The sequence below is a fragment of the Scyliorhinus torazame genome, chromosome 2 (assembly GCF_047496885.1).
Source record: "Scyliorhinus torazame isolate Kashiwa2021f chromosome 2, sScyTor2.1, whole genome shotgun sequence".
In the NCBI taxonomy this organism is placed as follows: domain Eukaryota; kingdom Metazoa; phylum Chordata; class Chondrichthyes; order Carcharhiniformes; family Scyliorhinidae; genus Scyliorhinus; species Scyliorhinus torazame.
In genome coordinates, this window is record NC_092708.1 from 116,673,586 (window position 1) to 116,699,756 (window position 26,171).

Sequence of the window (26,171 nt, forward strand, 5' to 3'; positions counted from 1 at the left end):
GCAAGTTCACCCACCTTATTCCGGATGCTCCTGGCATTGAAGAAGACACACTTTAAACCACCTTCCTGCCTGCCGGTACACTCCTGCAACTTTAAAACCTTACTCATGACCTCACTACTCTCAACCTCCTGTATACTGGAGCTACAATTCAGGTTCCCAAGCCCCTGCTGAACTAGTTTAAACCCTCCAGAAGAGCATTAGCAAAGTTCCCCCCCCAGAATATTGGTACCCCTCTGGTCCAGGTGTAGACCATCCCGTTTGTAGAAGTCCCACCAACCCCAGAATGAGCCCCAATTATCCAGAAATCTGAAACCCTCCCTCCTGCACCATCCCTGTAGCCACGCGTTCAACTCCTCTCTTTCCCTATCCCTCGTCTCGCTATCACGTGGTACGGGTAACAACCCAGAGATAATAACTCTGTTTGTCCTCGATCTAAGTTTCCACCCTAGCTCCCTGAATTCCTGCCTTACATCCCTATCCCTTTTCCTACCTATATCGTCAGTACCTATGTGGACCACGACTTGGGGCTGCTCCCCCTCCCCCTTAAGGATCCCGAAAACACGATTGGCCATGATAAATTGCCCTTAGTGTCCAAAATTGCCCTTAGTGTTGGGTGGGGTTACTGGGTTATGGGGATAGGGTGGAGGTGTTGACCTTGGGTAGGGTGCTCTTTCCAAGAGCCGGTGCAGACTCGATGGGCCGAACGGCCTCTATGTAAATTCTATGATTAAATTCTATGATGGGCAGGCCACGTTGCCCCTATGCTTGACACACCACTCCTGAAATAAGTGCTCTACTCCGAGCTCTGCAATCGCAAGCGATTACTCAGAGGGCAGAGGACACCCTGAATAAATGCAACATCCCCATCAACACGTGGGAATCACTTGCCTTAGAACGCACAAACTGGAGAAAAAGCATCTGCAAAGGCAACAATTCCCTCGGGCATCGTAGGATGGAGCATGCAGAGGCTAAGTGTAAACAGCGGAAGAGCGCAGAATCCAGAGTGCCCACCCACCCACCTCACCAAACACCAACTGCAAACCTGTGGCAGTGTCTGCAGATCCAAGATTGGACTATTCAGCCACCCCAGAACCCACCTCCCAGTAGTGGAAAAGCAAGTCATCCTCGAAGCTGAGGGACTGCCCAAGAAGACTACCATTACCACTCCCTTTGCCTTTTTTACATGACATCTTTGATATTTAATCTCCTGCCATGCTCTAACCTGTCTCTGACCTTCCCTGTTGATCCACCTGAACCTCCATTCCGCTTTTTCAACGGAAAACATTTCTATTTCTCTTCACTTCCAAAGAAGTCATATTGGAGTTGAAACATTAGCCCTGTTTCTCTCTCTACAGATACTGTGAAACCCACTGAGGTTTTGAAGCATAGAACACAGAACATTACAGCGCAGTACATCCCCTTCGGTCCTCGATGTTGCGCCAACCTCTGAAACCACTCTTTTTCAAAAAGAATATGTTTATTAAAAGTTTTTTCACAAAATTTTCAACCATACAAACAAACCACCCCCCCCCCCCTGTAACAACAAAGAAAGAATGCTCGCATAGCCAGACATGAACATGGCAAATCAATATGATACAGAACTTTGTACATTGGATTCATCCCGTACGTCAGTTTTCCGGATCGTCCATGTGTTTTCTTGCTCAAACGCCCCCCAGAAAAAAAAACCTTTCCACCCCCCCCCCCCCCCAAACAAAAGATATCCCCCCCTCCCCCCCCTGGGTTGCTGTTGCTGCTGCCCAACCTTCATCTAACGCTCCGCGAGATAGTCTAGGAATGGTTGCCACCGCCTGTAGAGCCACCGCCTGTAGAACCCCTGCGCAGACCCTCTCAAGGCAAACTTTATCCTCTCCAACTTAATAAACCCTGCTATATCATTTATCCAGGCCTCCACGCTGGGGGGCTTCGCCTCCTTCCACATTAACAAGATCCTTCGCCAGGCTACTAGGGACGCAAAGGCCAGAATGCCGGCCTCTTTCGCCTCCTGCACTCCCGGCTCGTCCACTACTCCAAATAGTGCTAGCCCCCAGCTTGGCTTGACCTGGACTTTCACCACCTTAGATACTATTCCCGCAACTCTCCTCCAGAACCCCTCCAGTGCCGGGCATGATCAAAACATATGGACATGGTTCGCCGGACTTCCTGAGCACCTCCCACATCTGGCCTCCACTCCAAAGAACCTACTCAGCCTCGCCCCCGTCATATGCGCTCTGTGCACTACCTTAAACTGTATCAGGCTAAGCCTGGCACACGAGGAAGAGGAATTAACCCTACTTATCGCATCAGCCCACAGCCCTTCCTCAATCTCCTCCCCCAGCTCAGCTCCTCTTCCCATTTACCCTTCAGCTCCTCTACCAAAGCCTCCCCCTCTTCTTTCATCTCCTGGTATATCGCCGACACCTTGCCCTCTCCGACCCATACGCCCGCAATCGCCCTGGCTTGAATCTGCTGTGCCGGGAGCAGCGGGAATTCCCTCACCTGCCGCCTTACAAACGCCCTCACTTGCATGTACTTGAACGCGTTTCCCGGGGGTAGACCAAATTTCTCCTCCAGCGCCCCTAAGCTCGCAAACGTCCCATCGATAAACAGGTCCCCCATTCTTCTAATCCCTGCCCGATGCCAGCTCTGGAACCCCCCGTCCATCCTTCCTGGGACAAACCGATGGTTATCCCTAATCGGGGACCACACCGAGGCTCCCAGCGCTCCCCTATGTCGTCTCCACTGCCCCCAGATCTTTAGCTTTGCCGCCACCACCGGGCTCGTGGTGTACCTTGTCGGCGAGAGCGGCAGCGGTGCTGTCACCAGCGCCCCCAGGCTCGTTCCTTTGCCGGACGCCATCTCCAACCTCTTCCATGCCGCCCCCTCTCCCTCCATCACCCACTTACGGATCATCGCCACGTTGGCTGCCCAGTAGTAGCCACCCGAATTCGGCAACGCCAACCCTCCTCTATCCCTGCTACGCTCCAGGAACCCCCTCCTTACCCTCGGGGTCTTGCTTGCCCACACAAAACTCATAATGCTCCTGCCTACCCTCTTAAAAAAAGGCTTTGGTGATCACGATCGGAAGGCACTGGAACACAAAAAGAAACCTTGGGAGGACCACCATTTTAATTGAATGTACCCTGCCTGCCAGCGAGAGTGGCAACATGTCCCACCTTTTAAAATCCTCCTCGATCTGTTCCACCAGCCGCGTCAAATTAAGTTTGTGCAGTGCCCCCCAGCTCCTAGCTACCTGAATCCCCAAGTATCGAAAGCTCCTTTCCGCCCTCCTCAACGGTAGGTCGTCTATCCCTCTATCCCTTTGTGGATGCACCACAAAGAGCTCATTCTTTCCAACGTTGAGCTTATAGCCCGTAAAACTCCCTTAAGAATCTGCATGACCTCAACCATCCCCTCCACTGGGTCCGCCACATACAGCAACAGGTCGCCTGCGTACAGCGACACTCTATGTTCCTCTCCCCCTCGGACCACCCCCTTCCATTTCCCCGACTCCCTTAACGCCATGGCCAAAGGTTCAATTGCCAATGCAAACAGCAGAGAGGACAGGGGGCACTCCTGCCTCGTCCCTCGATACAGCCGGAAATACTCCGACCTCCTCCGGTTCGTGACCACACTCGCCACCGGGGCTCTATACAGGAGCTTAACCCAACTGATAGACCCGCCCCCGAACCCAAACCTCCTCAACACTTCCCAGAGATAGTCCCACTCTACTCGGCCAAAGGCCTTCTCCGCGTCCACGGCTGCCACTATCTCCGCCTCTCCCTCCACCGATGGCATCATTATCACATTTAGGAGCCTTCGCACATTGGTGTTTAGTTGCCTACCCTTTACGAATCCCGTCTGGTCCTCGTGAATCACCCCCGGGACACAGTCCTCAATCCTCATAGCCAACATTTTTGCCAGCAACTTAGCATCTACGTTAAGGAGCGAGATCGGTCTATACGACCCACATTGCAATGGGTCCTCATCCCGCTTCAAGATCAAAGAGATCATCGCCTCCGACATTGTCGGGGGCAGGGTCCCCCCCTCCCTTGCTTCATTGAAGGTCCTTACCAGCAACGGGGCTAACAGGTCTACAAACCTCCTATAAAACTCCACCGGGAACCCATCCGGTCCCGGGGCCTTCCCTGCCTGCATGCTCCCCAGTCCTTTAACCAGCTCCTCCACCCCAATTGGCGCCCCCAAACCAGCCACCTCCTGCTCCTCCACCCTCTGGAACCTCAGTTGGTCCAAGAATCGTCGCATCCCCTCTTTTCCCCCTGGGGGCTGGGACCTATACAGCTCCTCGTAAAAGGCCTTAAATGCCTCATTTACTTTCCCCGCACTCCGCACCGTAGTTCCCCTGCCATCCTTGATTCCATCTATTTCCCTCGCTGCCATCCTCTTACGGAGCTGATGTGCCAGCATCCGACTCGCCTTCTCCCCATATTCATATATCGCCCCCTGTGCCTTCCTCCACTGTGCCTCTGCCTTCCCTGTGGTCAACAGGTCGAACTCCGTCTGGAGACTTCGTCTCTCCCTGAGTAGTCCTTCATCAGGAGCCTCTGCATATCTCCTGTCCACCCTTAAAATCTCCCCCATTAACCTCTCCCTTTCCCTGCCCTCTCTCTTCACCCTATGAACCCTGATGGAGATTAACTCTCCCCTGACCACCGCCTTCAGCGCCTCCCATACTACTCCCACCTGCACCTCCCCGTTGTCGTTGGCCTCCAGATACCTTTCGATACACCCCCGCACCCTCCCACACACTTCCTCGTCTGCCAGCAGTCCCACATCCAACCGCCATAACGGGCGTTGGTCCCTCTACTCCCCCAGCTCGAGCTCCACCCAATGCGGGGCATGGTCTGAAATGGCTATGGCCGAATACTCCGTTCCCTCCACTTTCGGGATCAATGCCCTGGCCAGAACAAAAACATCTATCCGGGAGTAGGCCTTATGCACGTGGGAGAAAAAAGAAAATTCTCTGGCCAAAGGCCTGGCAAATCTCCACGGATCTACTCCCCCCATCTGATCCATAAACCCCCTAAGCAGCTTGGCCGCAGCCAGCCTCTTCCCCGTCCTCGACCTGGAGCGATCTAATGCTGGGTCCAGCACCGTGTTAAAATCCCCACCCATTATCAAGCTCCCTACCTCCAAGTCTGGAATACGCCCCAACATCCGTTTCATGAATCCAGCATCGTCCAGGTTCGGGGCATATACATTCACCAGTACCACCTCCGTCCCCTGCAACCTACCACTCACCATCACATTGTCCGCTACTATGTTCTTGGCCTCAAACGACACCCGCTTCCCCACCAATATTGCCACCCCTCTATTCTTCGCATCCAGCCCCGAATGGAACACCTGTCCTACCCATCCCTTCCTTAACCTGACCTGATCTGCCACCTTCAGATGTGTCTCCTGAAGCATGGCCACGTCTGCCTTCAGTCCCTTTAGGTGCACGAACACTCGGGCCCTCTTAACCGGCCCATTTAGGTCTCTCACATTCCACGCGATCAGCCGGATTGGGAGGCTACCCCCCCCCCCCCCCCCCCCCCCCCCCCCCCCCCACCCCCCACCGCCGACTAGCCATCTCCTGTCTTAGGCCAGTCCTGTGCCCATGCCTCCCGCACTCTCCAGTCCCCCAGACAGGGAACCCCCGCCCCGACCATCTCTTCCATCTTCAGTTCCCCCTCGGACAGTGCAGCAGCAACCCTAATATCCCCTCTCCCCCCCCTTCCCTCCCCCCCTCCCCGCTAGATCCGCATCTAGCACTCTTGCTCCCCCATATTACTTCCGTGAGTCAGCTGACTTCTGCTGACCCCGGCTTCCCCCGCCTTCCCGTTGATCTCCCCCGTGTGGGAGTCTCTTTTCCTCCATACCTTCCACCTTCCCCCCCCCCCCCCCCCAGCGCGGGAAATAGCCCGTGCTTTCCTGAGCCAGCCCCGCCCCCTGTGGCGCAGCTCCTGTTGCGGCCATTTTCCCAGTTCCCCCATCCCTGAGTCTCACCTCCCTCCAGCACCGACGCCCACATTCCCCACCATCTTGTTTACAGAGAAAGAAGAAAAAAAAAGGAATTTTAACCAGAACTCTACCCACATCCCCATCCATCATCCCACCCATGAAATATTCTTTATCCTCATTTACAACCCCGTATGCAACCAACATCCCCCCCCCCCACAACCACAGCCCCTCAGTTCGAGTCCAATTTCTCCGTTTGGATAAAGGTCCAAGCCTCTTCTGGCATTTCAAAATAATGGTGCCGGTCCTGATAAGTCGCGCAGGCTGCAGCATTCCGAATCTGACACTTTTTTTGTGAAGCAGCGCCTTGCCCCGGTTGAAGCCAGCTCTCCTCCTTGCCTCCTCTGCGCTCCAATCCTGGTAGACTCGGATCACCGCATTCTCCCATCTACTGCTCCGCACCTTCTTGGCCCATCTCAGAACACTTTCTTTGTCTGCGAAGCGATGGAACCTTGCCACTATCGCCCTTGGCGGCTCATCAGCCTTGGGTCTCCTCGCCAGGACCCGGTGAGCTCCTTCCAGCTCCAGGGGGCTCGGAGAGGCCTCCGCACCCATCAGCGACTGGAGCATGCGCCCCGGCATCAGCTCCCCCCACTCCTTCGGGGAGACCCAGAATCCGGAGATTCTTCCTCCTCGACCTGTTCTCCAGGACCTCGAGTCTCTCGGCCCACCTCCTGTGCACCGCCTCGTGCGCCTCCATTTTTACCGCCAGACCCAGGATCTCGTCCTCGTTCTCATTCGTTTTATCCCTCACCTCACGAAGCTCCACCGCCTGGGCCTTCTGGGTTTCCTTCAGCCCCTCGATTGCCAACAGCATTGGCACCAGCACCTCCTTTTTAAGCTCCTCCACACAGCGCTTAAGGAACTCCTGCTGGTCCGGCCCCCATGCTGCTCTATTTCTGCCCTCCGCCATCTTGTTTTTTCCCCCTCGTTTTTGCCGCTGCTCCAGAGCCTCTTTCTCCAACGCCCCACCGCCAATTTCCGCCATACAACGTAAGGGGGGACCTTACTTAACCTTCCCACACGGGATTAAATCAAAACATTTCCGTTGGGGCTCCTCTGGAGAGCCCAAAAGTCCGTTATAGCGGGAGCTGCCGAAATGTGCAGCTTAGCTCCGCATCGCCGCAACCAGAAGTCTCTGTGAAACCACTCTAAAGCCCATCTACACTATTCCCTTATTGTCCATATGTCTATCCAATGACCATTTGAATGCCCTTAGTGTTAGCGAGTCCACTACTGTTGCAGGCAGGGCATTCCACGCCCGTACTACTCTCTGAGTAAAGAACCTACCTCTGACATCTGTCCTATATCTATCTCCCCTCAATTTAAAGCTATGTCCCCTCGTGCGAGACATCACCATCCAAGGAAAAAGGCTCTCACTGTCCACCCTATCCAATCCTCTGATCATCTTGTATGCCTCAATTAAGTCACCTCTTAACCGTCTTCTCTCTAATGAAAACAGCCTCAAGTCCCTCAGCCTTTCCTCATAAGATCGTCCCTCCATACCAGGCAACATTCTGATAAATCTCCTCTGCACCCTTTCCAATGCTTCCACATCCTTCCTATAATGCGGCGACCAGAATTGCACGCAATACTCCAAATGCGGCCGCACCAGAGTTTTGCACAGCTGCAACATGACCTCATGGCTCCGAAACTCAATCCCTCTACCAATAAAAGCTAACACACCGTACGCCTTCTTAACACCCCTCTCAACCTGGGTGGCAACTTTCAGGGATCTATGTCAGATCCCCAGCATCTGCAGTATTTTGCTTTTACTTTAGTGTCATATCATTAGTCCATCTAAAATAAGCCTGCCTATTCAGATAGAAGTAAATAATCCCACAGTACTTTTCTGAAAAGCCTTCTCCCAAAATCCTGGCCAACATTTTTCAGTCAACTAGGAACAGAACAAATAAATTCTTCTCATTAACATATCTAGCCATGGAGTGTTCTAATTGCCAGCATTTTTGCTCACAAAAGTGACTACACTTCAAAAGTAATTAATTGGAAGATGCTCTGAAATACAATGGAATGTGAAAAGTGTTCTTAAATGCAAGCTCTTTTTGGTCAGATCTTTTTTTCAACATTTCAGTTGCCATTTGTTATATTCACAGGGTGCGATTTAATGGCCACGCTGTACCCGAAAAGCAGCTTGCCGCAGCACAAAATGGCTGATAAAAGCCAGGAAAACCCACTCCTGGGATCGACCCGATTCACAACGCCTCATTGATCTAATGCGACCTCATGAGATGTACGCCTCGGAGACCTCGGGCAAACGCTGTTCAGTACTGATCTCCACAAACGGAGACCAGACAGAACGGCACCTGTGGGAGTCTCCCAGGTTATTTGAGGCCCCTAGGTGTATGCCCTTTGGGAAAGGTGGCACCCTGGCACTGCTGGCCTCAGAAATCGGGACGCTACCTCTCGCTACACCAAGTGGTTCTGTCGAGCAGAGCTCCTCAGTGCACAATACGGGGCTATGTGCGGCCTCGGCCGCACGCTCCCCGTTGTGGCCCCTTATCAAACGTGAGTTGCGTTTTATAGCCTTGTGTTTATCGGCGCTGGAGTGCTGGGAAACACGTGGCTATAATCACTCGCTGTGGGACTTTGTTCCCATTTAGTTAAATTGTGCCTATAGACATAATGCAACAAACATGCTCAGTGATGGTGAATGAATTTTGCTAAGTGGTTCGATTTGGAGGCAATCCAGTACTTCATCTGGGGAGTGCCAGCTGCAGCGAGTGAAGATTTCATGTTTGCACCAATATTAAACTCGCAATTTAAAAAACGAATATGATTACAGATTTGAGGTGAATGTATTTCACCTAATGCATGAGCTGTCTGTACTGTCTGTATAATGATGTGACCCATGACCTGGAAGTGATGTTACGGGCTACTTCCAGGTACTGTACTGGAACCCCGGTCTGGCTCCGCCCTCACCGGGGCCATATATAGTCCGGCCACCTGCGGGTGGCACTCATTTGTACAGCCGACTATGGCAGGCGATTTCATGGATATTAAAGCCTAATGTTCGCTCGTTCTCACAGGGGGGAGGGGGTAAAGCAGCTACAAGTGCGAATCTGATCCTTGTCACTTCTTCATCGTTCCGAGTTTGTATTACTAATTCCGTTTCTCGCCCCCCTTCTCTGAATACCGTTCATTCTTATTGAAACGCTGCACCTTTCCTGTCTCCATCACCGGAAACGCCTGTTGAGCGCATGCTCAGTGCCCGTGCGGCCGGAACCAAAGGACGGCACTGTGGATGTTGGCGGCGTTTGAAGGCGGCTGCACGCGGCGGGGACAGCAATGAAACCGAGAAAGCTGAAAGAACTGGAGAGTTTATTGCAGCAAGTGGATGTGTTCGAGCAGCCGAAGCTGCTTCTCGAACAATATCCCACTAGCCCCCACATAGCAGGTAAAACACTCTCGTCGAGACTACATTTCCTTTAAAATGTTTGAAGATTATCTTATTGATCATCTTAGTCAGGGTCTGGCTCCCGCAGCATCACACAGGAAGATTACCTTCCGATAAGGCCATGCTAAACATTGAAGCAAAGCTCATTTTAGCCTTTGTCCCTCAATCTATATTAAATCCAGATATTTTTCCTGGGTAATGAGTAACACTGGTGACCACTCAACTTCCCCTCATGGCCCCCTATGCCTTTGTGACTGCGACTATCGTGTGTTATCCCTCTTCAGTCCCTCTGCTGCACTTGATTGATGGACTGAGCTGTTGTTATCTTTGTCCACTTCTTTTCGACCTGGACTAATTCCTTTGCATTCGAATGCAGTCAGTGTATCTCTAAAAATAGCTTGTTTTTCTGCCAGTCCTGTCACCTGCTGGTGTCTATTCTAGACTCCCCTCCTCTTCTTCATTACCCGTCAGCAACATCATTTTCATGCACTGTCTCAGTTTTCCCATGCATGTTGATACTATCCTCTGGAGAATATATATTCCAAGTCTGTCTTGGATCCTCGCTTTTCCTGATGTATATTAATGATCTAGATCTTGGTGTGCAGGGGACAATTTAAAAGTTTGTGGATGACACAAAACATGGAAGTATTGTAAACTGTGAAGACGACAGCGTACAACTTCCAAAGGACATAGACAAGTTAGTGGAGTGGGCTGATGAAGTTCAATGCAGAGAAGTGTGAGGTGATGCATTTGGTAGGAAGAACATGGAGAGACAATAAAAAGTAAAGCATAAAATTCTTAAAGCTGTGCAGGAGCGTAGGGACCTGGGAGTATATGGGCATAGATTATTGAAGGTGGCAGGACAGGTGGATAGTGCAGTTAATAAAGCATATAGTATTCTGGGCGTTATTAATAGGGACATAAAGTACAAGAGCATGGAGGTTATGCTTAACTTATACAAGACACGATTAGACCTCAGCTGAAATATTGTGTACAGTTCAGGATGCTACACTATAGAAAGGATGTTGTAGAGAGTGCAGAAGAGGTTTACAAGAATGGTTCCAGGGATGAGAAACTTATGAGGATAGATTGTACTCCTTGGAAAGAAGGTGGCCGAGAGGAGAGTGATGTTCAAAATCATGAGGGGGCTGGACAGAGTAGATGGGGAGAAATTGTTCCCGTTCGTAAAAGGATCGAGAATGAGAGGGCACAGATTTAAAGTGATTTGCAAAAGAAGCAAATATGATGGCAGAATTTGTTTTCATACAAGTAGTTCGGGTCTGGAATGCACTGCCTGGGAGTAGGTACAATCAAGGCGTTCAAGAAGGCATTAAATGATTACTTGGAGAATGTGCAGGGTACAAGAAAAAGGCAGAGGAATGGTACACGGTCATGATGCTTGTTTGGAGAGAGAGTGCAAACATAATGGGCTAATGGTCTCCTCCCACACCATAACAATTCTGTGAAGTCATGGAAAAGTAGCAACCTCCATAGTTTTAAGCCCCCACGATAAACTCGGCTGCCTTACCACCAACACCTCTGGTTCACCTTAAGTGACAATCATTGCAAAATCTTGGTGTTTTGCTCAACCTAGTGGTTACATTCAATCTCCATATCCTATCAATCACCTCGACCACTTATTTCCGATCTGCAATATCGCACATCTCAGTGCAACTGTTATTGAAACCTATATGCATGCTTTTGTCATCTGGACACTTTGCTGGTCTCCCATCCATTAACTTCAATTTCTTCAAAATGCATTCATCCAGACTGCATTAAGTCCTGCTCACCCATTAGGGCAATCTTCATGGGACTATATTGGCTTTCTGTTTGCCAGTTTACTAAATTGAATATATTTGCCTTATGGTTTTGACTGCTCCCTCCCAATCTCTACAGCCTCCAGCAGCTTTGGAATCCCACTTGTCCCACTGGCTCAGCTATGGAATCCCTACAGTGCAGCAGGTGGCCATTCGGTCTCCCCACAATCACCCAAGGCCAGAATCGAATTCTGGTTCCTGGCGCTGAGGAAAGAGTGTGCCAACTGTCACTCATGTTCTCAAATTCCCTCCCTAAATGCTTTCTTTCCCTCTTAGCTATTTTTTTAAAAATCTGTTCAAACCCAAGTTTTTACCCCTCAAAATATTTTCTATGGCTCAGGATTCACATCCCAATCTTTATTTATAATACACCCATTTTCAACATTAACTATCACGGTCTAAATATATAATTCCACATGCATGGTAGTGTCACTAAATGTAGCACTGCTACCTATCCATTAAATTAATTTGGGAATGGCTTTTCTTTTAACATTGCCAATACTGTTGTATGCTTTGAATTTGATTAAGTAATCAGATATCCCAGAAATTGGATTTGTAGCTCAAACAGCAGAGGACCACTTGAAATATAGCTCTTTCTACCTATTCCAGATGCTACCCATCAGGGTTAGAATTTAATTGTCGCAAGACGTTGACAAACTCTGGGCAGAAAGATGTCTCGATTACCTTCAGCTCTCAGAACAGGAACACATCTCAAACATTAGACACTACTGAGGGTAGGTTGTAGCTAAAAGAATCAAGGTCTAATCTTGCCTCCTTGTAATAGCCATGGATAAGAATGCCGATTGAGCCTCTTAATGAATCCTTTGAACAGTCTACCCATTATTTTTAAACTGACAGTTCCAGGAACAACCCCCACCTTTATATTGTCATCTTCGTTCCTCCTAATATATTAGCCTTTTCAAAGTTGGGCATAGTGGATGATACGAGCCCAAGGTGAGAAAGGGATAAAACAGAAAATGCTGGAAAAACTTAGGTCTGGCAGTATCCGTAGAAAGAGAACCAGAGTTCATGTTGAGTCTCTGTCCGGAAAGGGACTATTAGACTGAGCTAACTCTTCTGCAAGGGTCAGATGGTAGCTAGATGGCATATCCCAGCTCGTCCATCATAATTTTGAGATTACGCAATACCCAACACTACTGAATGGACACTAGCACAATTGGTACAACTATTCAGATACCAGTCTACCAGATATATTCATTATGTACACAACAAATAATTTTATGACAAGTACAACATCAAAAAGTTGTGGGTGGCAGAATAAGCTTGAGGCGAGCAGTTCATCAGCAAAGGGCATGAAGTGTAGTGATTGATCCTCCTGGTCACCACCTGCTGTATAATCCACAGAAGCCAACTCAAGTTAAGTCCTTCCTTACGTCAAGTATTTGCCATTGCATAATTGTTAATTTCTGAAGAAAAGCCACAGGAAAATTGAACAGCCTCTCCATGTCGCTCTGTGGAGAGCGAGGACATCCTTCAAAGTATAAGCCAACAATGAACTGCACAAAATTGCATTCCCTTTCCTGATTATTGGAAGTGTAGCACTCCACTAAATAACTGCGGCTGGATATCAATGGCGACATCCAAATTTAATTGAATGTTCATCGTGGAGATGCTCTTCAATTCCCACACTTTCCAATAAGCAACAAAATCACAACCCATAAGCAGGTATCTTATAACCAGTCAAATGACCACCTATAGGTAGGTTGTCCCTATTCTGAACATGACTGAATCCATGCAACCAAGGACACGCTAATTAACCATCCTGTAAACTCATCATGTTCCCAGCACAACTATGTTAAGAACCCCTATGTTAGTTCATGTCTCCCAGAAACACAGTATGTATAATGGCTTCATAAAATGTGAATGCTAATATGAGACTACAATTCAGTGTTTTTAGATGGTGAACTACAAAGACTAATTTTGTGATATGTCTATCAAATATTTTATTGTACTATAGAATAATATTTCATGATCTCATTTTAGCACATATGCTGTATACAATACACACAACATTCAATGACATTGAGAGCAAGTTGATTGGCGATCTTGGATGTGGATGTGGTGTTCTGAGTATCGGAGCAGCTATGCTAGATGCAGGGTATGTGGATTACAAAATGCAAAAATCTAAATTTACATTATGTATGCAACTTCAAATTTTGCTTAAAAAACTAATATTGCCATGACCATTTTCATTATGCAGCTGTTTTACTGATGATTCTGTCTGATTGTAAAAAAATTCCAATTTCATACATGGAAATATTAGTGTACATCTTCTGGATGTACACTAATCTTATTTCTCCTAGTTAAATAACCTTTCCTTGACAATGATAATACCAGCCCTGATCCATTCTTTCTGGAGTTTATGGTATTTTCCTTGCCTCGATTTAAAATAACTTTCACGTATTTATATTACATCTTACTACATCCTCACATACCCAAAAGAGCTTCACAGCCAATGACCTATTTCAGGTGGTGCAGCCGTTGCCGTTGATGTAGGTAAATGCAACGGCCAGTGTACACCGTAACATTCCATAAACAAGCACGATTAAATGATCTGTTAATTCTGCAGAAACTGTGTTGAAGGATAGACTAGAGACAATTTTTTTTATAAAAATGTTTTTATTCTCCATTTTCACATTTTCCTTCAAAATTTACACCCCACCCACAAACAGTAAACGGTAACAAATACAAAATCAATCTCCTTAACAATACCAATGATCCCATCCTCCCACCACCCCAACCAACGGCCCACCTATCAATATATGCATCCAGTAAAACAAACCCTCCCATGGTGGCAACAAAAAAACAAAGGAGAAAAAGAAAAAGGAGTCCGGGGCCGCCCATGGTCACCATTGACCTATAGAGTCCACTCCCCCCCCCCCCCCCTACACTCAACGCCCTCCAACCTCTGAAAGAGTACCGTACATAATACACAAGAGTTGTACCCCCCAGTCTCCAACTCCTCCCGTCCACTGCCTCTTGTAAAACTCCTCCCCCCAACCTCGGTTCCTTCCCCCCCAACTTTCCACCCCGGCAAGACCACTCGGACCCTGTTCTGCCAGGCTCCGATGGCCGCAGCCCCTCCCCTCACTCCCGTTCACTGGCCGGCTTAAACCGGCCAGCATGGAGGCCCCCGCCCGGCTCCCTTTCCCGGCCCTCGGAAAGACCAGAGATCCCCTTTTAGCACACAAACCCCACATATCCACCTACACCCCTGTTGTAGGGAAAAATCCCTTGTACCAGTGCATTCTAGAGGCCGAGTCTCAAGGCAAGGTTCAAAGCGTTGTTCTTTATTGTACAATTACTGACGCCTTCAGGGAGACCCACGCAGCCAGCTCAGAAACAGTGGCTTGGCCACATTGATCTCCACAATTACACATTCGCTCTGGATTTTTATAGGAATCCAAATTCGAGCGGGAACATTTGCTCATACATAATAGTTTAAAAAGTGGCGGGTAGTTTTGATTTAGATCTCTCAAGACAGGTTCAAACTGAGAATATGCATCCTATTTGGCCAGGAAGCTCCCTGGTAGGCTTTGTCAATTTGCATCTGTGTGTCCGTGTTGATGAGATTGTCTGTGCTCGCTCCGGTGTCCCTCCCTTCTCTAATGTGTTTTCCATCATCTCCCTGATGTGTCTCCTTAACTAAATCGACCTCCGATGTCTGTGGCTGTGCTATGCTTTTGTTTCTGTGTTTGCTAGATGAGGTGTTAATGTCATCTTTGTCCTGCTGTGTGTGTAGGCGACGCTAATCTAATCTATACATTTCTTTTGTATAGTTTAGCACAGGGCTAAATCACTGGCTTTGAAAGCAGACCAAGGCATGCCAGCAGCACGGTTCAATTCCCGTTCTAGCCTCCCCGAACAGGCGCCGGAATGTGGCGACTAGGGGCTTTTCACAGTAACTTAATTTTTGGGGGGCAGCACGGTAGCATTGTGGATAGCACAATTGCTTCACAGCTCCAGGGTCCCAGGTTCGATTCCGGCTTGGGTCACTGTCTGTGCGGAGTCTGCACATCCTCCCAGTGTGTGCGTGGGTTTCCTCCGGGTGCTCCGGTTTCCTCCCACAATCCAAAGATGTGCAGGTTAGGTGGATTGGCCATGATAAATTGCCCTTAGTGTCCAAAATTGCCCTTAGTGTTGGGTGGGGTTGGGTTGTGGGGATAGGGTGGAGGTGTGGACCTTGGGTAGGGTGCTCTTTCCAAGAGCCGGTGCCGACTTGATGGGCCGAATGGCCTCCTTCTGCACTGTAAATTCTATGAAATTTTATTCCTTCTATTCTGGTTTCTTTGCCTGCCTTGGCCATTTTATTAATATACTATTTCATTCTTTCATAAGTCTTTGCAATACAGTTGTGCCATATATCCCACTGCCAGGGTCTTGACTCGCAGATATCCTGATCTCCTGGCCATGGGGCCGTTTTAAGATGCAGCTTCAAAGGGGATTTAAATAAATGTCCATCCGGGTGTCCCCTTCTGCATTGTGGGCACATTATAAATGGTGCCAATCAGTCCAATAAAACAGTCCAATAAATGAAGAATGTTTGATGAGATGAGATAAAAATATGGTCTTGGAAAATGGCCTACTTCAATCCCTCCTCTCGTCCAGGGGGTCCCATTCATGGCTGACCCCCCATGGACGATCTTCAGAGGTATAGAGATCTGTACAGATGTCGTCCTTGCTGTTGTTCCTCTTCCTCTATGGTGTGGCGAAATTCTTGCATCTGGATACTGGTAGTGGGTAGCGTTCTCAATACAATATTCGCACCTATCATTTTAATACAAGTTAGGCCCAGGCAGAGTGTGAACAGGATGGCTACTACTAAAATTAATCCTTTCATGATGTATGCTCCCCAAACTGTTAAACAACCACCCTAACCACTCATCAGTCCCTGCGAATCCCTGTTTAAAGCTATCCAATTGCTTTTGTATCCTGGACATGGCTGCTGTTATGTTTAATGTTTCTTCATGTACATATGTAATGCATTTTTCTTTGATGATGGTGCATTCCCCTCCTTGTCTGGCTAACTGATAGTCTACTGCATATCTCGTTTGCTGTGTGTATAGTCTGAGTTCCGTGAGTTCTTGGTCAATTGCCCCTAGTGCTTGTAGGGTGCTGTTCCCCAAGATGGTCAGTCCGCATATGAAATTCCTATTCTTGGCACTGACCACTCCTGCTGCGCCCCCTAGGGATAGTGTCCCCAGAAATCCATATCCCAAAGAAGATCCTAATGTGACAGGGGCCTGCCAGTCGGCGCAGAATTCTGTACTGATGGCCCTGGTCACTATGCGTTTCTGGACATGCCCTTCGCTTGGGCATGGAACCGTGAGGGGTCTGATTGTCCCTACAGCAAAGAACCTTGGAGGCCTGTCTGTGGCCGTCTTGTATATATTTTAAAATAAAAACACATAACCTTCTTTAACCCGATAACATGCATTACCCCTGGGTCGCCTGACCCCATGGTTCCATGTTGTGGAACCTTCCCTCCCCCGGGACTGCCCACTCGATTGTACCCCTTGGTGAGAATGGAATGGGTATGTCCACGAGGCTGAGCTTACGTGGGTGCCGTTGCACTTGCCACACATGAGCTGCCTACCCGCGGTGGCTGCAATGCATTTTTGTTGCTTGCAGTCACAGGTGAAGTGTCCTTCCCGGACCCGGCACTCCTGGAGAGCACAATGTGCCTCAGCGCACAAATCGTTTTTAGGGACACAGGCATGTAAGCACCCCCATCCCTTTCCCTTAAAACATTGTGGGTAGTCCCCCATGTGTCTCAGGGGTCCCACCCTCCCTGGAATTCCCAGCTCAGTGAGCTCTACACACCTCCCTTGTTTAAAGTACCCACTATGTTCCTTGCAGGGCGCCCCTGATGTGTCGATAGTGAATAACTCTTGTGGGAGCCACCCTGGTGTCGCGATAAATAGGGAGTTTACTGATCGCGCTGAAGGGTAACAAGCGGTCCTATTCCCATAGATCTGAATGTGTGTTTTCAGGAATAGGTTTTCTTCCACGATTGGTGGTGCTGCTCCCCTAACCCTCATGTGTCGGACGTATTTACAATGGTCATGGCTATCATCAAATGTGTCCCTATTCCCATATAGTTTTTTTTTTACAACTGTATTTTTTATAGTTATAGTATATACAGAAAATAGACCGGTAATTAAATTAAAAGTTTTGTTTCGACGTCTTGATAGTAGATCTGGTCCTGGTCCCTGTGGAATTTAAATATAAAAGAAAAATAGTATCTTTAATTCATTTGTCTTCATACAGCTTCAATTGGGTCCAGTGTTTCCAGATCCCCTGTCCCCTTATATCTATACAGGCACAGGTATCTCCGCTAATAATGACCCATCATTTGTCCCCATCTCGGGGCAAATCCTGGTTTTGCAGGAAGCATTTTTGTTAAGACCCGGCTCCCGGCCTTAGGGACCTCTGGTAATACTTCTGAGTCCTCCTTTGTGTCGACCTGTGCCTGATTTAGAATTACGGACCGGCGCATCCCCTTTAATTGGATGCTAAGGTCTCGGATGTATTGACGGATCTTATCCTTTATCGGGCCCACATCTGTCCTGCCTGTAATGCTTTCGGGTAAGTGCATTGCTCGCCCGGTCATCAGCTTGTATGGAGTCAAGCCGGTAGTTCGATTTGTGGTCGCCCTAAGCCTCATCAGAACTGCAGGTAGGACTTCTGTCCAATTCCTACCTGAGGATTGCATTGCTTTTGCTACGGTTACTTTTAGAGTCCGATTCATCCTCTCCACCATCCCGGAACTTTGTGGGTGGTAGGGGATGTAAAATTTCAGTTTTATTCCCAATAGTTGGCAAATATTTTTCATAACTTTTCCTGTGAAGTGTGTTCCCTGGTCCGAATCAACCTGAATTGGCATCCCCCATCGGGGAATGACTTCTGCTGCCAAGATCCTGGCTACCGTTGGGGCTGTACAATTGGTTGTGGGGAATCCTTCCACCCACCTGGTGAATTGATCTACTATTACCAGGCAGTATGTTTTCCCGTGAGATGGAGGCAATGGTCCTATGAAATCCATTTGTATCTGTTCCCAGGGTCCCTTCGGTCTGGGCTGGTGTCCCATCTTTACCTTTATGGGCTTCCTGGGGTTGTGTTGTGCACATACAGTGCATCTGCGGCAGTATGTAGCCACATCCCGTCCCAATCCTTTCCACCACCACTCTCTCCCCAGGCTATGTATCATTGCATCCCTGCCTGTGTGGGGGAGTCCGTGTAGTAGTTTCAGTAATGTGATCTGGATGCATCCTGGTGCCAATACCCGGTTATCTTTTCTCCACACCCCATCTGTCCCTTTAACTGCGCCCAACTCCTCCCATCTATCTCGTTCTTGTTGGGGAATGTCCCTCTGTAATTTCTGTATATCAATTACTTCCTGTTCTACCACTATCGCTGCAAGGGGCAGGTTTTTAATGTCGCTGTTTTCTAAGGCTTGCTGTGCCGCTGTGTCTGCGGCTTGATTCCCTTTGAAATGAATCCACCCCGGGGTGTCCCCTCCTGGTTCCCGCTGGTGGGCTTTTATTTTAATTACTGCAGCCTCTTTAGGCTGCTCACTAGCTGCTAGCAGCGCTCTTATCTGCTGCTGATGTTTAATGGGGGTACCTCCTGTGGTAATGAACCCCCTTCTCCCCCATGCGGACATGTAGTCGTGGACCACGCCGAACGCGTATTGGCTGTCTGTGTACACATTTACGGTCTTCCCTGCTGCTAATCTCAAGGCTTGGGTGAGGGCAACTAATTCTGCTACCTGAGCGGACTGACCCCCGTCGATCCGTCCTGATTCTAGGGTTTTCAGGTTCTGGTCTACTACTGCCCACCCTGTCCTTGGTGATCCGGATACATATTTGCGGGACCCGTCCACATAGAGGGTCTGATCTGCTGTTGGAAGGAGTTCGTCCCTAATCTTCCCTTCCTCGCTATCTTTGTCAATTTCTCCGCAGCTGTGCACTTCCCCAATAGCTAAAATCCCTTCCACGGAGTTTTCTCCCGTGTCCCTAATGACTTGGTAGGTGGTAGGAATGTGGCCTCCCACCTTGCCCTTCTTATATTCGAGACTGTTTTGAGTTTGCCCGTGTTTAGCATTTCCACCAGTGTATGTTTTGTGTGTAACACGATATCGCCTGTCATGACAATGGGCTCACTTATCCTCATAGCCCATGCTGCACAATCTAGGGCGGCTATGCACCGGGGCATCCCGGTGACTACTGGTCCCTCAGCCGTTGAATAATACCCTACGGGTCTCTTCCTATCCCCATGAGTCTGTGCCACCGCGGCTGAATAGAAGTCATCCTGGTTATCACAGAATACGTGGAACTCCTTGCTCCCATCTGGCAGTCCCAGCCCTGGGGCTGAAACTAACCTAGCTTTCAACTCTGCATATGCTGAGTCTTGCTCCTGTCCCCACTTTATACTTTCTAAGGCTGGCTTTCCTCCCTTCACTAGTCTCCGAATTGGCTCTGCAATTTTTGCGAAGTCAGGGATAAAACTCCTACTGTAATTGAATAGTCCTAAAACTTTCCAGACCCCTCTTACAGTAACTGGCCGTGGCATCCTTTTAATCGCGGTTTTGCGATCTTCAGGCATTTCTTTAATTCCCTGGGAAATTAGGTGTCCTAAGTACAGGACCTGAGGTTTTGCAATTTGTGCCTTATGTGGGCTGACTCTCAGCCCTGCATTCGCCAATCCTTTTAATACTGAATACAGGGCTGCTTTGTGCCCTTCTTCTGTTTTGGGCGCTATTAACACATCGTCCACATACTGGAGGACCGTATTGTCCTCATGCAAGTTCACCCTACTCAGGATATTGCTCATTGTTCTGTGAAATATGGCGGGGCTGTTGTGAAATCCCTGTGGGAGGTGAGTCCATGTGTACTGTTTCTCTCCCACAGTGAAGGCAAATTTGTTTTGGGATTCTGTGTCCAGTGGAAGGGACCAGAACTCATTTGCTATATCCAATACCGTGAAAATGTTGTGGTCTTGTGCCAATCCGTTTAAAATAGTCGAGGGGTTTGCCACAATGGGGTGTAATTTAGGTGTCACTTTGTTCAAACCTGTCTAATCGACGGTGAGCCGGTAGCTCCCATCAGGTTTTATGACTGGCCATGTGGGGGAATTGGTGGTGCTGGTGGTTTCTCTGAGGATTCCCTTTTCTACCAAACCCTTGACTATTTCTACCACTGCCGCTTGCGCTTCTCGCTTGATAGGGTATTGCCGGTGGGGCTTGTGTTCCGGTCCTGGGACTTTTATCGGTTCTGTGTCGGTTAGCCCGGTATCTAATTTCGTCCTAGCCCAGGCTTCGGGAATGGAAGCGCAGATGGCTCCGAACCCTTCTTTCCTTATCCCAATCTTGGGCCACAATGGGGGCTACCCTGATCGTCCCCAGGTGGCTTGCTAATGTCCCTATTTCGATCTTCCTACCGTCAGGTTGTGGCCAAATTAGTTTCCCTTTCCCACAATCTATCAGCACCTGGTATTCCCTCATTGAGTCATTCCCCATGATTGTGCCCTCATTATTCTGACATACGTAAAATTGCATTGGAATGTACTTGTGGTTGACTTCTACTAATGTGGTCTCGCTAAGATAGGTGGGCATTCTCTCTCCCCCTACCCTGGTTATGTATATTCTTTTGTTGGTCAGTGGCAAGGGCAGGTTTGTAATTGATATTCCTGCTCCCGTATCTACTAACGTGTGGCATTCCCAACCCCCCACCAAGGCTTCCACATATATCCTATTTCCCTCTTTACTGCTTTGAACGGGAGTTACGGGTTGTGAGATTTCGACCGGTGTTGGTTGACGCGTGGGGTGTGTGGACACCGGCTTCTGTCGGGATTCACTGTCTTCTGTGGGCGTGGCTACACTAATCCTCTCCTGTCTCCCATCTCCCGGGTTTGGGGTCCCTTCTAGTCACCCTTGTGAATTCCGGGGATGTGGTGCCTCCGGGGTTGGTCTGTAGTGGTCTTGGGGTCTCTCATGTTTCCCCCAACACGTTGCCTCGGTGTGCCCTGCCCTGTGGCAGTGGTCACAGCGGGGTCCGCCATTCTCTGGTCTCTGGTCTCCCCCTGAATGGTGCTCCCTGCAGAATCTAGCCATATGCCCTGGCTGGACACACGTATAGCAGCTGAGCCCGGTTCTTCCCTCACCTCCGTTATGGGGGGTTCCGGTCCTCTCTGGTCTGGGCAACCTTTCCTTCCTTTATCCCGCTAGCCCACTCGTCATAGTCCTGGGATGCTATCACCCCCATCTTAAGGATTTCTTGGTGTGCCTCTGATAGCCCGTCCTTGAATGCCTGGATAAAAGCCCCGTCTCCCCTATCCACATTGTCCTGTCCTGAACACTCCTAATATACCTGGAATAATCTCTCTCTAAACTCCGATGCACTTTCCCCCCGTCCTTGTTTAGTATTTGTGATCCTGCTCCAATTAGTGGGGGAGTTCCCGAAGACCCGTTGGATTTCGGTCTTAAATAATGTGAAGGGTGCCTGCTAGGCGTCTATCTCAGCCGTTACAGGAACGACATGTGTCCACCTTCCTCCATTATAGTCCTGTGCTGCTTGGGTCGCTGGCCCTCCTGCCACTAGCCTCCATTTATCCGCTGGACAGGCTGCCCTGACCAGCTGGTGTATGTTCCTTAAATGTAACTGGTGCACTATTCAGAGTGAATCTAATTCGCCCCAAAATTCCAGGTTTGCGCTTCTGGGTTTTAACTTCCCCAGTGAGGCCATAATCTGCTGCCTTTCCCCTGGGGTGAAAGGCTTATAGGTTGCTTTCGGTTGTGCTGCCGTCCCTCTGGTGACTGCGCTAGATTGTAATTTTTTATGTCCCACTCTGATACTGGAGCGGTTGCATCACTCTGCACTGACTCGTATGAGGGCAGAGGGTCCGTTTCCTTTGATCTCTGCGCTATCTCCGCAGTGTGGTTTCTGCGTTCTAATTCCCTCACTCTCTCCTGCAACACCTTAATTTGTTCTGTCTCTTTGTGTCTCTCCTCCATGGAGGCATTTACCCTCTCAATTAGTCCAGCTAACTGGGTCACCAACATTATTCCCATTACTTTTGTTTTATCCCGTTTTACTCCGTCCACCCATTTTCTTTGATCTTCCAAAGGTTGTGATGCGTTCCACCCGTCCCATCTCATCTTTGCAACAATCGCTTCTCTGGCTAACAAATACTTAAAAATGAGAGCTACTGCAGTTTCTCCCTTAGTAACGTGGTCTGCCATTTTTCTGTCTAACAGTCCTGCAACCCCCGTGTGCTGGTTCCAACAGAAAAAGTGCCCCAACTCTCTCTCTCGTATCTCCTTATCACTGATACTGCTCCAGCACCGTCTGTATTGCTGTATTGTCTCATAGTGGGGCCCCAGTGAGTCTCTGCCCCTGTGCTCCCCCAACTATTCCTGACACCTCACGCTTGGTCTATTTTGTGTTGTCTTATTGAGATGTGTGCTGGTCTTTAGTGTGTTTGTCGGCCCCTGTCCCCAGCCCCTTTAAGTACAACGCCTCCCGCTTGGCCACCACCTCCACTAGCAAGGCTGATCCGTCACCCCAAAGAGGGAGCCTCAACTCCCTGGTACCCTGCTATGGACTGTGGTGTTCCCTACAGGCGAACAAGGTTATCAAACTCTGCCCGGGCCCCTAATGGACTCTCCGTCGTAGTGTCTCTTGGTCAGGATGGATCGGGTCCCCTTTTCCTCAACACTTACACATGTGTATCTGTTATCAAAGCCCCTGTTATAATTAGTAACTGTGTCGACTCTGTGTTGTTCGCCTCTTCAGAGTCTGTGTTGTTACCCGATTTACACTGTCCGTGCCTTGCACCCGGAGTGCCTGTGCCTCTCAGTGCCCGCTTCAACACCCAACCTTCGCATGGGAGATTCCTCTTAACGTTCGATTTAAGGTAGGGCACCTTGTCAAGCACTCCCTTGTCCTATTGCCTTGGCACAGACAGCGGTTTCACTTACAATCCTGGGTTAGTCACACCAATTAGTTCTGCATGCGGTTATCCTTATTTTAGTCTTAATTCCTTATTCCCGTTATCAAAATACCCCAAAAACTGTTATCTTTACCTCTGGTCCTCTATTTCTTCTATTAAAAGTTTCACACAAGGTTTTTCTTACCTTCTTCCACGCGGTCGTTTTGAACTATACCTCTTTAACACACGGTATCTCTGTCCGGTGTCCTCTTTTCCTCAAAAAAAATTCTCTGTTTTAATTCAAAAAACTTAGGCAAGATTATACAATTCTCTAGGACAACATTTAAAGGGACAAACCCTAACCCTTAAAGGTACCTCACTTTGAACGGAGACTTGTACCCGTTGTTGACTGCCCTGGATTTTTATCAGATTCGTTTGAATTTGATCCCGGCTTCCAGACCGTGGCCACCAGTCAGAAGTCAGACATCAAACCCTGCTCGCAGCGCCATTTGTTGTAGGGAAAAATCCCTTGTACCAGTGCATTCAAGAGGCCGAGTGTCAAGGCAAGGTTCAAAGTGTTGTTCTTTATTGTACAATTACTGAAGCCTTCAGGGAGACCCACGCAGCCAGCTCAGAAACAGTGGCTTGGCCACGTTGATCTCCACAATTACACATTCGCTCTGGATTTTTATAGGAATCCAAATTCGAGCGGGAACATTTGCTCATACATAATAGTTAAAAAGTGGCGGGTAGTTTTAATTTAGATCTCTCAAGACAGGTTTAAACTGAGAATATGCATCCTATTTGGCCAGGAAGCTCCCTGGTAGACTTTATCAATTTGCATCTGTATGGTGTGTGTCCGTGTTGATGAGATTGTCTGTGCTCGCTCCAGTGTCCCTCCCTTCTCTAATGTGTTTCCCATTATCTCCCTGATGTGTCTCCTTAACTAAATCGACCTCCGATGTCTGTGGCTGTGCTATGCTTTTGTTTCTGTGTTTGCTAGATGAGGTGTTAATGTCATCTTTGTCCTGTTGTGTGTGTAAGGGGCGCTAATCTAATCTATACATTTCTTTTATTCCTTCTATTCTGGTTTCTTTGCCTGCCTTGGTCATTTTATTAATATACCATTTCATTCTTTCATAAGTCTTTGCAATACAGTTGTGCCATATATCCCACTGCCTGGGTCTTGACTCGCAAATATCCCGATCTCCTGGCCATGGGGCCGTTTTAAGATGCAGCTTCGAAGGGGATTTAAACAAATGTCCATCCGGGTGTTCCCTTCTGCATTGTGGGCACATTATAAACGGTGCCAATCAGTCCAATAAAACAGTCCAATAAATGAAGAATGTTTGATGAGATGAAATAAAAATATGGTCTTGGAAAATGGCCTACTTCACCCCAAAGAGTCCCCATTTCGAGTGAAAGTCCCATCATTTCCCTTGTCCAAATATATACAACATTGGCTCCTTTAGCCCATACACCCGCCGCAGTGAAACAAAAAAGAAAATACAGTCATGAGGTTACATCGGCACATGGCCATTTCTCAATTCTACCACAGTCCTTCTGCCGTCGCAAATTCCTCCGCTGCTTCCGCCGTTCCGAAATAAAAGTCCCTGAGCTTGTAAGTCACCCTCAGCTTCGCTGGATATACAATGCCGCACTGCACCTTGCTAATGTACAGTGCCCTCTTCACCCGGTTGAAGGCAGCCCGCCTCCTCGCCAGCTCCACCGTAAAGTCCTGGTATACACGTATACCAGCTCCAGCCCACTGCACCACCCGCTTCTGCTTGGCCCAGCTCAGGACCTTCTCCTTCACACTGTACCTACGGAAGCACAGAGTCACTACCCTTGGCGGCTCACTCGCCTTTGGTACAGGCCTCCACGACCGATGAGCCCGATCCAGTTCATATCAGGAGGGATCCTTCCTCCTCCCCCAATAGTTTCGCCAGCATCGCGGCAAAATACTCAGTTGGCCTCGGTCCTTCAACTCCTTCGGGCAGCCCCACAATCCTCAAATTCTGTCGCCTGGATCTGTTTTCCAGGTCTTCCATTTTTCCTCGCAGATCCTTGTTAATGTCCATCACCTTCCGCATCTCCTTCCCCGTCGAGGTAAGTTGATCACCGTGCTGCAATAATGTCTCCTCCACTTCCTTCAGCGCCTCCCCTTGCTCTCGCACCTCTGCCACTGCGCTCGCCACCGCCTTAGTCACCGGGGAAATCGCCTCCTCCACCAGCACGCTCAAAACCTCTCTCATCTCCTTCCTCATTGTCTCCATGTATTTTGTAAACTGCCTTTCGAATTCCACAGCCATCACCTTAGTTATTTCTTCAGCCGTAAGCAATGCAGCCTCCCTTAGTGCTCCAGCCTCCATTTTCCTTGGTGACCTTTCCACTCCCCGACGGACCTTCAGCTGTTTTCCTTACGGACGTTCTTTTGCTCACCCTCGACATTTTTCTTCACTGTGCCTTCACTCTGCCGCCTCTGTGCCTTCTCCCTGCTTTTGCCGCCTCAGTGGACCCTGGGACCGGGCTTAAAGCCCCTAAAATGCCGTTCCCGAACGGGAGCCCTCCATTGTGCGGCCGCCTCCTGCCCGCCGTCACCGGAAGTCCGACTAGAGACAATCTTCGACATACTTTTATAAGCATTTATTTATAGAGTTACAGTTTAAAAGGGCAGCATGGTAGCACAGTGGATAGCACTGTTGTTTCACAGCGCCAGGGTCCCAGGTTCGATTCCTGGCTTGGGTCACTGTCTGTGCGGAGTCTGCACGTTCCCCCGTGTCTGTGTGTGTTTCCTCCGGGTGCTCCAGTTTTCTCCCACAAGTCCCGAAAGACGTGCCCGTTAGGTAATTTGGACATTCGAACAGGTGCCAGAATGTGGTGACCAGGGGCTTTTCACAGTAACTATTGCAGTGTTAATGTAAGCCTACTTGTGACAATAAAGATTATAAAAAGCATGCAACTCCTAT

The 26,171-nt window shown here is 48.9% G+C and overlaps 1 protein-coding gene across 2 annotated transcripts in view; it reads left to right on the forward strand.

Annotated features, from left to right (window-relative positions):
* The first annotated feature begins 8,974 nt into the window (after nt 1-8,974).
* Nucleotides 8,975-26,171, forward strand: part of mettl5 (methyltransferase 5, N6-adenosine) — a 41,731-nt gene continuing 24,534 nt past the window's right edge. Inside the window, exons 1-2 of one of the 2 annotated variants that reach the window (XM_072475863.1) lie at nt 8,975-9,433; nt 13,255-13,369. In XM_072475863.1, the coding sequence (XP_072331964.1) occupies nt 9,325-9,433; nt 13,255-13,369 (224 nt within the window). In that variant the 5' untranslated portion in view covers nt 8,975-9,324. The remainder of the gene's footprint in view (nt 9,434-13,254; nt 13,370-26,171) is intronic. The other variant, XM_072475862.1, reaches the window with a different exon arrangement.